At 41.0% G+C, this 11,437-nt stretch overlaps 2 protein-coding genes across 6 annotated transcripts in view; one reads left to right on the top strand and one right to left on the bottom strand.

Moving 5' to 3' along the window:
• The window catches only part of LOC103397729 (SEC14-like protein 2), a 10,483-nt gene extending 2,935 nt beyond the window's left edge, over positions 1 to 7,548 (bottom strand). Inside the window, exons 1-10 of one of the 2 annotated variants that reach the window (XM_025053037.1) lie at positions 7,268 to 7,548; positions 5,686 to 5,761; positions 5,346 to 5,418; positions 4,980 to 5,023; positions 4,294 to 4,356; positions 4,019 to 4,207; positions 3,625 to 3,720; positions 3,282 to 3,342; positions 2,838 to 2,921; positions 2,650 to 2,756 (exon numbers count right to left, since the gene is read on the bottom strand). In XM_025053037.1, coding sequence (XP_024908805.1) covers positions 2,650 to 2,756; positions 2,838 to 2,921; positions 3,282 to 3,342; positions 3,625 to 3,720; positions 4,019 to 4,207; positions 4,294 to 4,356; positions 4,980 to 5,023; positions 5,346 to 5,418; positions 5,686 to 5,715 — 747 coding nt within the window. In that variant the 5' untranslated portion in view covers positions 5,716 to 5,761; positions 7,268 to 7,548. The remainder of the gene's footprint in view (positions 1 to 2,649; positions 2,757 to 2,837; positions 2,922 to 3,281; positions 3,343 to 3,624; positions 3,721 to 4,018; positions 4,208 to 4,293; positions 4,357 to 4,979; positions 5,024 to 5,345; positions 5,419 to 5,685; positions 5,762 to 7,267) is intronic. The other variant, XM_025053036.1, reaches the window with a different exon arrangement.
• A 652-nt stretch (positions 7,549 to 8,200) lies between these two features.
• rnf215 (ring finger protein 215) overlaps positions 8,201 to 11,437 on the top strand; it is a 6,502-nt gene continuing 3,265 nt past the window's right edge. The window contains exons 1-9 of one of the 4 annotated variants that reach the window (XM_025053039.1): positions 8,201 to 8,604; positions 8,871 to 9,032; positions 9,116 to 9,187; positions 9,349 to 9,434; positions 9,639 to 9,693; positions 9,803 to 9,901; positions 10,001 to 10,117; positions 10,228 to 10,371; positions 10,796 to 10,898. In XM_025053039.1, coding sequence (XP_024908807.1) covers positions 8,374 to 8,604; positions 8,871 to 9,032; positions 9,116 to 9,187; positions 9,349 to 9,434; positions 9,639 to 9,693; positions 9,803 to 9,901; positions 10,001 to 10,117; positions 10,228 to 10,371; positions 10,796 to 10,898 — 1,069 coding nt within the window. In that variant the 5' untranslated portion in view covers positions 8,201 to 8,373. Of the gene's footprint in view, positions 8,605 to 8,870; positions 9,033 to 9,115; positions 9,188 to 9,348; positions 9,435 to 9,638; positions 9,694 to 9,802; positions 9,908 to 10,000; positions 10,118 to 10,227; positions 10,372 to 10,795; positions 10,899 to 11,437 lie in introns of all 4 variants that reach the window. The other 3 variants (XM_025053038.1, XM_025053041.1, XM_025053040.1) reach the window with 3 other exon arrangements.

The following is an 11,437-nucleotide window of genomic DNA, read 5'->3' on the forward strand; positions in this document are numbered from 1 at the left end:
TGCAAGCCTCCAGCATATCCTGTCAGGCTGTAAGACCGCATTGTCCCAAGGCCACTACAGGTGGCGTCATGACCTGGTGTTAAGGAAGCTGGCAGAGGTGGCGGAGTCATGCAGACAAGAGGCCAACAACAGACCTTCCACCTCAGCAAGACCTCTGATACGGTTTGCAAAGGCCGGAGAGAACGCCAACCTTCCTTGCCAGAGAGTAACACCAACTGTACTCTCACCAGGCAGTAAGTGGTCAATGAGGGTCGACCTGGGGAGCCAGCTCCAATTTCCCAGGGAGATCACAGAAACTCTGCTCCGGCCAGATCTGATCATGTGGTCAGAACCACGCAGGACCATTCTGATGGTGGAGCTTACCGTCCCATGGGAGGAAGGCTTGGAGGCTGCCAATGAGCGGAAACATGTACAACAAAGTACGCAGACTTGGCAGCAGAATGCAGAGAGGCTGGCTGGAAAACCATCATGTGCCCCGTTGAAGTAGGATGCAGGGGCTTCGTCGGGTCCTCAACTGTACACCTGCTCCACGACATGGGATGCACAGGAGCAGGGCGCAGGAAAGCCATTAGGGAACTGGCAGAAGAGGCAGAGAAGGGCAGCTTTTGGCTGTGGCTCAGGAGGAAAGAGGTGAGTTGGGGGCCAAACAAAGCATGACCCATTCACTTTAACGTAAATTTACCCACAATAGTAAACACAATAGGTATAACTAAATAATAAACGGTAACTCTAGCGCAAAAATCTAAGTCAGGAATCTAGCTACAATCAAGTTAGAAATCTAGTTACAAACCTAACACCCTGGGGCATGATCAACCCCAGCAGGGCCTTCCTATGGAGAGAGTGTCTAGTGATAATGGCCGAAACACTCGATGACCCCAAGGTCCACTACTGAAGATGTGTCTTACAGTAAGATGGTCAATTTATAAAAAACAACCAACTAATCAGGAAAAGCCATAGTCCAGTAAGCCACCCCATCTCTTACCTCAGCCCCTTCCCATACCCTGAAGGTAAGTATAAGGATGACCCCCAATAATTCCCCTGCCACAGCCCTAATCCTCACCCCATGATCATACCAAGGAAATCATCCTTGAGGTAAGTTGGCACCACTAGTGACACTCAGGCACTAGTGGGGCCAAAGGAGGTGTTCAGATGAGCACGCCAGCACAAAGGCACTGGTGGAGGTGCGTCAGGCAGCAATGCCCAGCAGGCAGATCACCAGCCTGTAATTTACATATATACATTGATTCATGTTAATTAGGCGTTAATTATATGAAGTGTGTCACAATACAAGCGCCCCTCTCCTCCCCCAGAAGAAAAATACGCAATTGCGTTACTCAGTGACAAGTCACTGTCATCTAAACGGATGGTTTGTTAGTGGTCTAAATTAATCTTAAAATGTATCAACGTGACAGTGTTGAGAAAAATCAAAGAAAGAAACGAATAGAGAAAACAGAAACATTACTGGTTTTTAGCTTTATAATCATGGTTTGATATGGAAAACTACAAAAACATAACATTCCAATGTACTATGACAAAACCTTACAGAGTAATGTCAACGCCACATTCCACTACCTAAAAATAGTCATTTGAAATAAGTCTATAAAATGAAACGTAAAAACACATTCTGACTGTCCATGTCAATTGTTTCATCTCTTGAACGAGGCTGAAAATGAAAATCCCTCCTTCAGTTCCTCATCAGTCCCGGGCACAATTATTAATCTATAGAAACAGTGACAAACACACATTAATTTTTTTTTTTTCATCTTAAATCGTCATCTCTGAGCAGGTGACTACTGAAGCTGCTGTTCTCAGCACTACACTGCCTACAGTGGCTGAAGCCTTTCTATCTATACAGCGAGGCAGTTCTATCAAGTCATCAGTTTGTTGCCAGAACACACACTGTGTCACACTAGCAGCAGTTCCTGGTTGTAGGACAGAGCGCTTCTGACACCTGTAGGTATTCAATGACCTGCTGTATTTTAAGCCATGCATTCGTGCATCACTTTTTAAACGGTAAATATCAGCTGTCTCAAAAAATTAAAACAACACGTGTATTTTTTTACGTAACATTCTTCCTATTTTATGTGGGGGAAAAAACCCCAAATCCAATCTTTATGGAAGTATAGGGAAAAATAGAGCAGGTTGTAGTCACATAGACACAATTTGCCAGTCAAATTGAGACGCGTGTTATCAGACAGACACAGACTCTGTCCAAAGCAGTTTGTAAACAGCAACATCAGCGACACAAACCACCAATGGAAAACTACAGTCTACACAGAGAAGCCATTGCACAGGAGTTGATCAGTTTAGGGTCAGACACATATCCAGCGCAGGTCATGTGCTTAGCCAGTCGTAGTGTTAATTTATTTAACTAACTGCGTATGAAGTTTTTTAAATTATTTTTGTCACTATTTGCCGCCTCTTGTGCAATACAATATGGAATAGTCCTCGGTTTATGACGTCCTTGACCTACGGTGCTTCATGGTTACGCTGCCATCTAAGAAACTCTCATTTCATCATTCCATCTTTTGGCGTTAAACCGAGTATTGTGCTGCAGCTAGTAATACTTAAACTCCACCTGCGGTGGACAGCGTGACCTCAGTCCCGTCAACTCACAAATGCAAAGAGGTTTTGAGTACACTGACTCACCATGGTCCGACAGCGAGGGTCTCCATCAGGGTCTGTCAGTTTGCCCCCGTATATCACTGGTAACTCCTCTGCGTCGATGTACTTTAATAAAACCTCCTGCCAGTTCTCTGCCAAAACACAGGATTATTATTTTTAACAGAAAAACAACACCAAAAGCAAACTTCCCAGTGATCTGGTCTGGGTCTCACCTCCGAGAATAAAAATCTTTTGTCTTGTGTTTTCGCACAGAAAGTGCTTGACGAGGTTGTAGGCCACAGGAAAGAGTTTTGGAGCTGTACAAAAAAATATATAAATATATATTAATATATTTACGTACACATACATATATGTATATTTGTGTGTGTGTATATACATATATATGTATATATACACGTACTATATGGATATACATATATATACATGGTGTTGAGCAGCAGAGTGGTGTAATAAATTTCGAGGCTCACTTTCAAAAGGTAACTGCTCCTTTATTAGCAAATGTATGGCTTGATTTTTTTTTTCTTTCCATTTCACACTGCATGCTCTGTTCATAGACCACAGCGTTATTTCTGTGAGTCAACGATGACTTTCCATTCACGACTCACTGCATTACATTCAGTGATGAGTTGTTGGCTGTGACAGGAAACAAAAATCACCTTTTATGACAAACAGTCTCTTTAGACCTTCTGGGTAGTTGTCTTCAAACATCTGCAGAATCTGGTGACAGTGAAGAACTCATTAGTCATGTATGCATGTATGTGTGTGTGTGCTTGTAATGTAGGTATATCTATCCTTGTGGGGACATTTTTTTGGTTTTTAGTTAAAATGCTTTGTTAAAGGGACTCGTTGGCTTTGGGAGGACATTTTCAGGTCTCCATCAGGAAAGAGGGTAAATTGATGTTTGGATTAAAATTAGGGTTAGGATCAAGATTAGGTATAGATTTGTAACGGTTAAGGTTAGGGAATGCCTAATGCCTAAGTGTGTGGGTGTTTCCGTACCTCTCCATATGTTTCTATTGCAGGCTTCCACAAGTGTTTCAGACCTAGACCTTCAACATCGTAAATCATGGTGATCGACTCCACATTTCTCCCCAACTAAGAAGTAAAAAGAGAAACAGGAAAGATATAATCTTTCTCTGAAAAGTATTCAAGCATCTAACAATTTATTTAAGAACATCTGACAGTGGTCAATGAGAAAAAAAACTCCCTTCTGTTAACCTTGATTGGAGCGTTTAGTCACGTGACCCTTCTGTCACAATAAAGGACAAGATGAGTTTTTAGACTCAAAAACTGAATGGAATCAGCCAATCAGGAAATCCTAAAGATTGGAAGTTTTCATTCTTTGGCCGTCCATGTGACCTTAAATTAAACCTGAGGCTGCTGTTTGACTCACCCTCTCAGACTGGAGGTTACATTCTCTCTGCAGCATCTCACAGTCTCGGATTTTAGATTTAATGAAATCTTGTTTAGAGGCGGACAAAAAGAGGCCTTTAGGATCCACTGGTCCAATCACATCGTACCAAATGGGGCTTCCTTCACGGTCATGGCCACACATCCCTCCTGACAGGTACTTCTCTATCACCTAAAGGCAGCCACTCAGTTGCTTTAGTTCAGTTGCATAGTGTGTACTTGTGTGTGATTGGTTTGAATCAAACGTTAGTGTTTCACCTCTGGTGGGCGCCATTCGGTAATAATGACGTCTACTTTCAGTTGTTTCCTAAACTCCAAATGCTGAAAGAAGACGAGAATGTGGGTCAGGACAACACAGTAGCAGATTAACACGACATAATCTGACATAATCTGTGAATTAAAGAGCTCAGGAGGTTTCAGACAGACAGCGGGGTAGAACCTGCTGCATCAGCAGGCAGCAGATCAGCTGTCTACTGATGTGGACACCTGCAGACACTGGTTAATATTTTACAATCCATAAAGGCCAAACCAGCGTCTTCAGGTTGTTGATGTTTCATCAATCTGTGTGACTGATTCAAACGCTAATAAAAGCAGTCGTTTTTGTTTGTGTTTTTTTTGTTTGAGAAAGTAAACCTGCCAAGAAGTTAACAGCACTTTGAAATCATTGATAATAATGTGTTAGAAGAGCTGGAGGCAAGTGTTGTTCTCCTAAATCATGTCCTGACATCTGTATCTTATCATCTCAGGCTGCTGTGATGACAGCCAGCATTACCACACAGGCCACTCCCACACTTAGGGACTGTCAACACTTGGTGGTAACTGCATTTTTACACATTACACAGATGAGTGAGGGAAAATAAAGAAAAACAAGTGTGGATATTACACAAGTCATGTTGCTTTAAGAAGCAGAAGTGTCATAAGAAGAAAAATTTTTTTTTTTTTACCTTCCGCAGCATGGCTTCAGACTTCTGCACGTTAAAGTTTCTGGCTAAAATAAACAGGGAAAAAGCGTTTAAATATTTACCACCAAGAAACTGTTTTTTTTAAAGAAAATAACTGTAAATAATGAATGGATATTGATAATAATAATAACGATGTGAACCACTAGGGGCAGAATTTACAACATTACTTTATGCTCAAATTATTATCAGGTGCTGGAAACATGTCCCACGGGTCTTTCAGAGAAGTCGGAGTTTTTGTTTTCAAATTGTATTTACTGTAATTAAAGGCAGAGAAATGTAAGTCTTTGGGCCGAAGCTAATGACGGTGCACATTTAATGCGATTACCACTGGATTAGCCTGGTACATACAGTAGAGTGTTGGACCTCTGTTAGATAAACCGTCAGAACAAGGCCGTCCTTCATCACTGCAGTCGACCTCAGTCTGTGACCAAACACCATCAGTCTGACTTTTGTGGTTTTAACATCTCTTTTCAAAAGCAAAAAAACATGCAACTCTCTTCCTCAAAATGCAAACACTCTCAACATGTGTTGCGAAATATCTCTTAATGTGATGAAGCTCTGCAGCTTCTGCCTGACACACCAGCTGATACACTGACGTGGAAGGGATTTTTTTTACCTTAATCACGACAGGAACTAGATTTATTTACAGAGGCCAAAGAGGAAGTGTAGGTGTCGCATTTCCACTTACCTCTGAGCCAGCGTAACAGGAAGTGGTCATGCTGTGCAGGAAGTTGAGGAAGAATGTCTTGTATCCTCTCTCGAAACTATGGTCAAAGACAGGAGTGGGAAGGGGGTTTAATTGACTGTTGTGGTCCATAATTAGGAACGACATGATGGGCTGCGTGAGTGCAGTAACACTAGGATCCTGAAGCTAAAAACACTAATACAGTCACCTGCCTATGGCCAATAAATGTTGTTTTGATTCTGACTGTAGAGCTTTTCATTTTAAATTCACGGGGTTTGAACTTGTGACTCATAGTCACAAGTTGTGATTTATACACTTTCATGTGGACTGGATGTTTGGTATAAACACAGTAGAGCAGCGGCGTCAAACTCATTTTGGCTCACGGGCCACATACAACCTAATTAGATGTCAAGTGGGCCGAACCAGTACAATCAATCAATATATTAAATATTTGTTATTATTATCATTATATTTAATGAAATACAATTCTGATATCCTGAACCTGAAGCGTTTATGTATTTTAATTTTTTTATTTTCAAAATTTATCAAGCTGGCCTGTGGTCCTGTGGGCTGTTTTGGCCCACAGGCCCACTAGTTTTTCTTTTTGTTCTGTATGGATAAAATTATTTTAAAAAATGAATTATGTGAATTAATTATACGCACATTGACAATGAGGTTTTAATCACTGCCTGGAAGTTATTGATTAACAGGATGACTTCATTAGATACTGGTATCAATGTACGCTGATAACATTATCTTAGAGTTCATGTACTGTGGTGAACAGTATTGTACAGTACAATTGGGACCAAGTGGTAAAGAGAAGTTAGTAACTTCACTTAACGCTAGCATTCACCGTAGCCACCACACAACTGTGGTGACACACAAATGATGAGTCATGAGGGTAAATATTAATATTTAATTACTGTCAAAACACCCTAAAAGACATGTTGCTACACATTATTGGAATGAAAACGTTCTGAATAAAAAAAGAGGAATGCACCCCTGTAGAAGACTAAGAACCTTCACAGATTTACAGATGATGGATTATTAAGGAATTAGCTTCTAAGCTGCACTACTGTTAACAGTGAGGCAATACGGCTTAATGATGAGTCACTGTCACTGTTGGAAGCTGCTGAGAAAGACTGTGATGACTGTTAAATTATAGCAGGAGCTAAAGCTATTGTTGTTGTTTTTTTATTGTTTATTTAGTTTACCTAAATATTCAGAACAACAAAGTCACTTACAGAATCCCGTGCACCACTAGGGGAGTTTAAAGTACCGCCAGTGGTACACGTCCTTCAGTTTGAACCAATGGTCAAATCATTACAGCCTAAATAAGTAACATGATTAAATAAACAAAACAAAAGTCACTGATTATTCAACAATGAATCGTCTTCGTTGTTACATCCTATTACGTTGTTACATCCTTAAAACATTAAGAAACTGACAGATAAAACGTTAGCTTTGAACTACAAACTGTAAACTGTGTTTGAATATTAATGTATAATTGGGGGGGATGTGTGCGAATCTGATTTGAACCTTTTTGTAATTCATTTAAAATGTTTGGATTTTATTTCCCACTCACCTGCTGTAGCGCTTCAGCCTGTTTAGGACTGAGGTCTCCGACTCTTCCGCTCATGACCTGGTGATGATGTGGGAAGGACGGCGCTCCGTTTACCTAATGGACCTAATGCTAACGGGCAGACGCAGCTCCGTTAACCACCGTTAATCGACACCGTGATGCTCTTCTTCTGGCTTCAGAATCCTCTTATAGGCGTTTGTCCGTCTTTGAGCTGCCGGCTGCAGGTGGAAAACGATATGAAAATACGATCCTTGCTCCGCTCGTTACTCTTGAAGCCCAACCAGCTGACAGCCAAAGATAGGAGAAATGACAAGAGGATCACTCCGAACAAAAACACGTAAAAGCCACGCCCAACTTGAAAACGCTTATTTCTTCAAAATTGATATAGGATCATTCTAGGCTTAGTTATGTAACTATTGCTTAGTTGAAGAATTGAGAAGTGATGAGTGACAACAATCACAGCAAGATGAAAAGAGAACGTCTGTAAGATGATAATGAGACCTGCTATGATGTAATTAATACATATTCACAGAATTATAATATTAAGAGTTCCTTTGGAGGTGATTAGAATGATTAGGAAAAAGTGAAGCCTAGGAGATTAGTTTAATTAACCACTAAATAGAGAAGCTTAAAGAAGAAATGTCAATAAATCGTTACAGAATTTGAACTTACGTTAGCCAGCCTGAGCCACAGCAATGTTTCGTATTGCTAAAACTATTCTTGCTTAAACGATTCGTTAAATCGTCTTGGAGATTATTAAGTACGACATAAATAAATTGTATTAACATAGATGACACATTTTGTTTTACCGAACAAATCTGTACTAAAAAAATAAACTGGAGTAATACCATCAAGAATTAATACTTCTGATAGCAAATACCAATATAATACTAATTGTAAATACTCTCTGTACCTTTAAGTCGAGATGGTGACCCTCTCTCGTTTTCCGGTTAACGCCGGAAGCTCTACCATGGCTTGTTTACATTCTTTCAAAGCTTTGGCGAACAAAACGCTGTCAGGTTTTTAGTAAAATGTCGACTGACAATCGTTTAGAACCGGGGATCCTTCACAGTTTTTAGTTCCTGTTTCCCGCTGTTGTTTGTTGGACCATGTCTCCGAGTTTCTACTTCCGTTGTATCTGGGTAACGGTCCCGTTGCTCCTGCTGCGGTGGCCGTGGCTGCTGTTGCTGCCAGCGGCAGCTGAGCAGGTCGCTCAGGTGGAGGTTTTCCTGGAGCAGCGGCCCGGTGTCAACACTGTACTTCAGGGGGAGGTGGTGGAGTCCAGCGGGGACAGCGGCAGCTCCGAGGACCGAGAGGAGCTGGACGGAGAGCTAGTCCTGGTCAGTTCATTTTAAGTTTATGATGTGAGGGTTCTTGTTCTACTTAACGTGACACCTGACGGTCATCACAATGAGTACAAAGTTATTGAGAAACTGGTGTTTTATATTTAAAAGGTTACTTGGTAAAAAAACAAACAAACAAAAAACAAACAAATGTCGCTAATAGACAAAACATGCTTTTGGTATTTTTTATTATTATTTTTTAAGCCTGCTAAATTGTGTGGTGTAAAGTTATTGTATTAACAGGAATGTCTGTTTTTGCTCAGGTTCAGGATGAGGAGACGAAGGTGAGTGAAGGTAAAGAGGAGGATGATACCAAAGAGCAGGAGCCATGGATTGGACTGGTGCCTGTGGAGATGGATGATAACAAGTCATCCACTGGGAATCAGGAGTCATTTGCTGATGCAGTGGTCAATAAAGTCAGTGAGGTCACTGAGGATGAAATGCTGTCTGGAAACATAGTTCGATAACCGAGTGGTCAGACTGATGTAGTCTGTTCTTTATGTTTCAGATGAAGCGGGCCTTGGTCCTCGGAGCTTCAGCCCTGATCATTTTAGCTCTCAATCAAAACACCGTCTCTGAGGTTAAATAAATTAATTTTATACATATATGTATATATATATGTATATATACACACATACACATACATATATGTGTGTGTATATATATGTATATCTTCAGTGCAACATTTTAAACAAATACAATGACAAATTGACGTATAAAAACATCTCCTCTGTGCTGCAGATGGATCTGTCACAGGTGCTGTCTAAGCCCATCATTGTTATCCAGACTTCTGAAAATGTTACTAAGTTGATTGGGGCTCTACTCAGGTAAATAAAACTTTTGTTGTTGTTGTTGTTGTTCCGCTAATGCTAACGATAGCTATTACTTTAGCACGTTTACGTTGCCTTTCGCTGTGTAAAATAAAACTAACTAACTTAAGCGCCGTATCAGAGCCCTGAATCTGGTTGACATGGAAACCGTCTGAATCCGCCATGAGTGACGCGTTGACCGGCCTTATCGTCTGTTCACAGGGGGCTTCAGGCAACAGCCAAAATCACATACAAGACCTTCCTGCGTGACAACCTGGTGAGCTCTGTAACAAACGTCTGACTGTATGTTTTTTAGCCAGTAGCACCCTCCAGTGGTGAGCTGACACTGAGCACATACTGCTACTTGCTAATGTGTGTCCGGGCAGGGAGCCACGCTCACGCTGTGGTCAAGCTGCGGTCGATCGAGGGGCGGACGCTACGGAGAGTGGCAGGGAGTCATCTGCACTGGAGAAACCAACTCCCAGGTCCAGGTGTAGAGGCCGAACAGACACCGCTGCGTTTAATCAGTCATAAAGTTCTAAGACACATGTTTAAACAGTGTTTTTCTGCCTCCGTGTCTGTAGAAACACCTGAAGCAGTTGTGGGATACTGTCCTCCTGGTGGCGCTAATCCTCAGCACTGGAGTCATCTTCCAAGCACGTTGGCAATACCAGGACCAACAGCAGAACAATGACACAGAGGTGTGTGAGTTTGTGTCTCCCATGTTCAGTGAATTATCACAAGTCATGTAACAGATTGTACTTCTTGTAGTTCCTGGAGTGATCCTAAAGGTGTCTCTCTGCGTCTCCAGCTTCTTCCCAAACAGGACATTCTGAAGAGATTGTCGTCTCTAAAGACCAGAACGTTCCGTCAGCCTAAGTCTTGGTGTGACACCAGTCAGCAGGTAGAGGTTGACAGCTGTGCTGTCTGTTTGGAGCCATTCAACAACAATCAGGTGAATGAACATTTCTTATACTGAGTCAGTTTATAATAATAATAATAATAATAATAATAATAATAACAATACAGTGACCTCAGTGTTGAAGTGATGCAAAGACTGAACGATTTATTTTTTTAGACATATCCATATCTGTATTTCCTCTATTGTAGTCAAGTAGATTTTATTTGCATTAACATAATTCACTTTTACCTTAAATTGACTTAAAATATTTTACATAAAATAATATTTTTTTTCAGAGCAGTTAATATCCATAAGTAAGACATTTCTTTTACTTTACTTTACATATTAATTCTATGAACAATTACATTAATAAATGGAAATACAATTTTAAAACTTTTTAAAATTGTGTTTCGCGCCACAGTAGATTTAAAATGAAATGTAAAGTTGTGATCACGTGTGGCGACTGTTGTCTTCACAGTGTCTGCGGGTGTTGCCCTGTCTTCATGAGTACCACAGAGACTGTGTGGACCCCTGGCTGCTACTGCAACACACGTGTCCTCTGTGCAAACGTAGTATTTTCAGTGAGTATTTGTTTATTACCATCAGTGACGTGCGGTCAGGGGAGGCAGTGTCTCACTTGCCATCACAATAAAAAAAAAGAAGAGAAAAAAGTACAGAAAATAAATATTAATATTTTCCACTGATCTGTGTCAAAGATGCATTTTCAGTATGACTCCACACATTTTTGATATTTAATTAAAAATCGCCGAATTCGAGTGTTTCGCATTCAAATGCCTCTCTTCTGACTGTGCGATCCAATCAAACTGGGTCACATGACACGGGCTCGTTTCTGTTCCAGCCAATAAAGTGCATAGAAAAGTCAGCAGGGGAGGCAAACAGTACTCTGCCTCACCTCAAGGGGTCGGACGTGAACTGAAAGTCGACGCCAAGATAGAGTCTGTAGTAGGTCAAGAACAGTAGTGATGGGAAGACCGACTTTTTTTATTGATTCGAATCTTTGACTCTCGAACAGTAAAATGAACGAGTCGTGAACGAATCTTGAACTAATCATTTCATTCGTTTTACAGCAGGTGGCGCTTTAGCCCTATTGTGGGCGTTG

Source organism: Cynoglossus semilaevis, chromosome Z (assembly GCF_000523025.1).
Source record: "Cynoglossus semilaevis isolate Cse_v1.0 chromosome Z, Cse_v1.0, whole genome shotgun sequence".
Lineage (NCBI taxonomy): Eukaryota > Metazoa > Chordata > Actinopteri > Pleuronectiformes > Cynoglossidae > Cynoglossus > Cynoglossus semilaevis.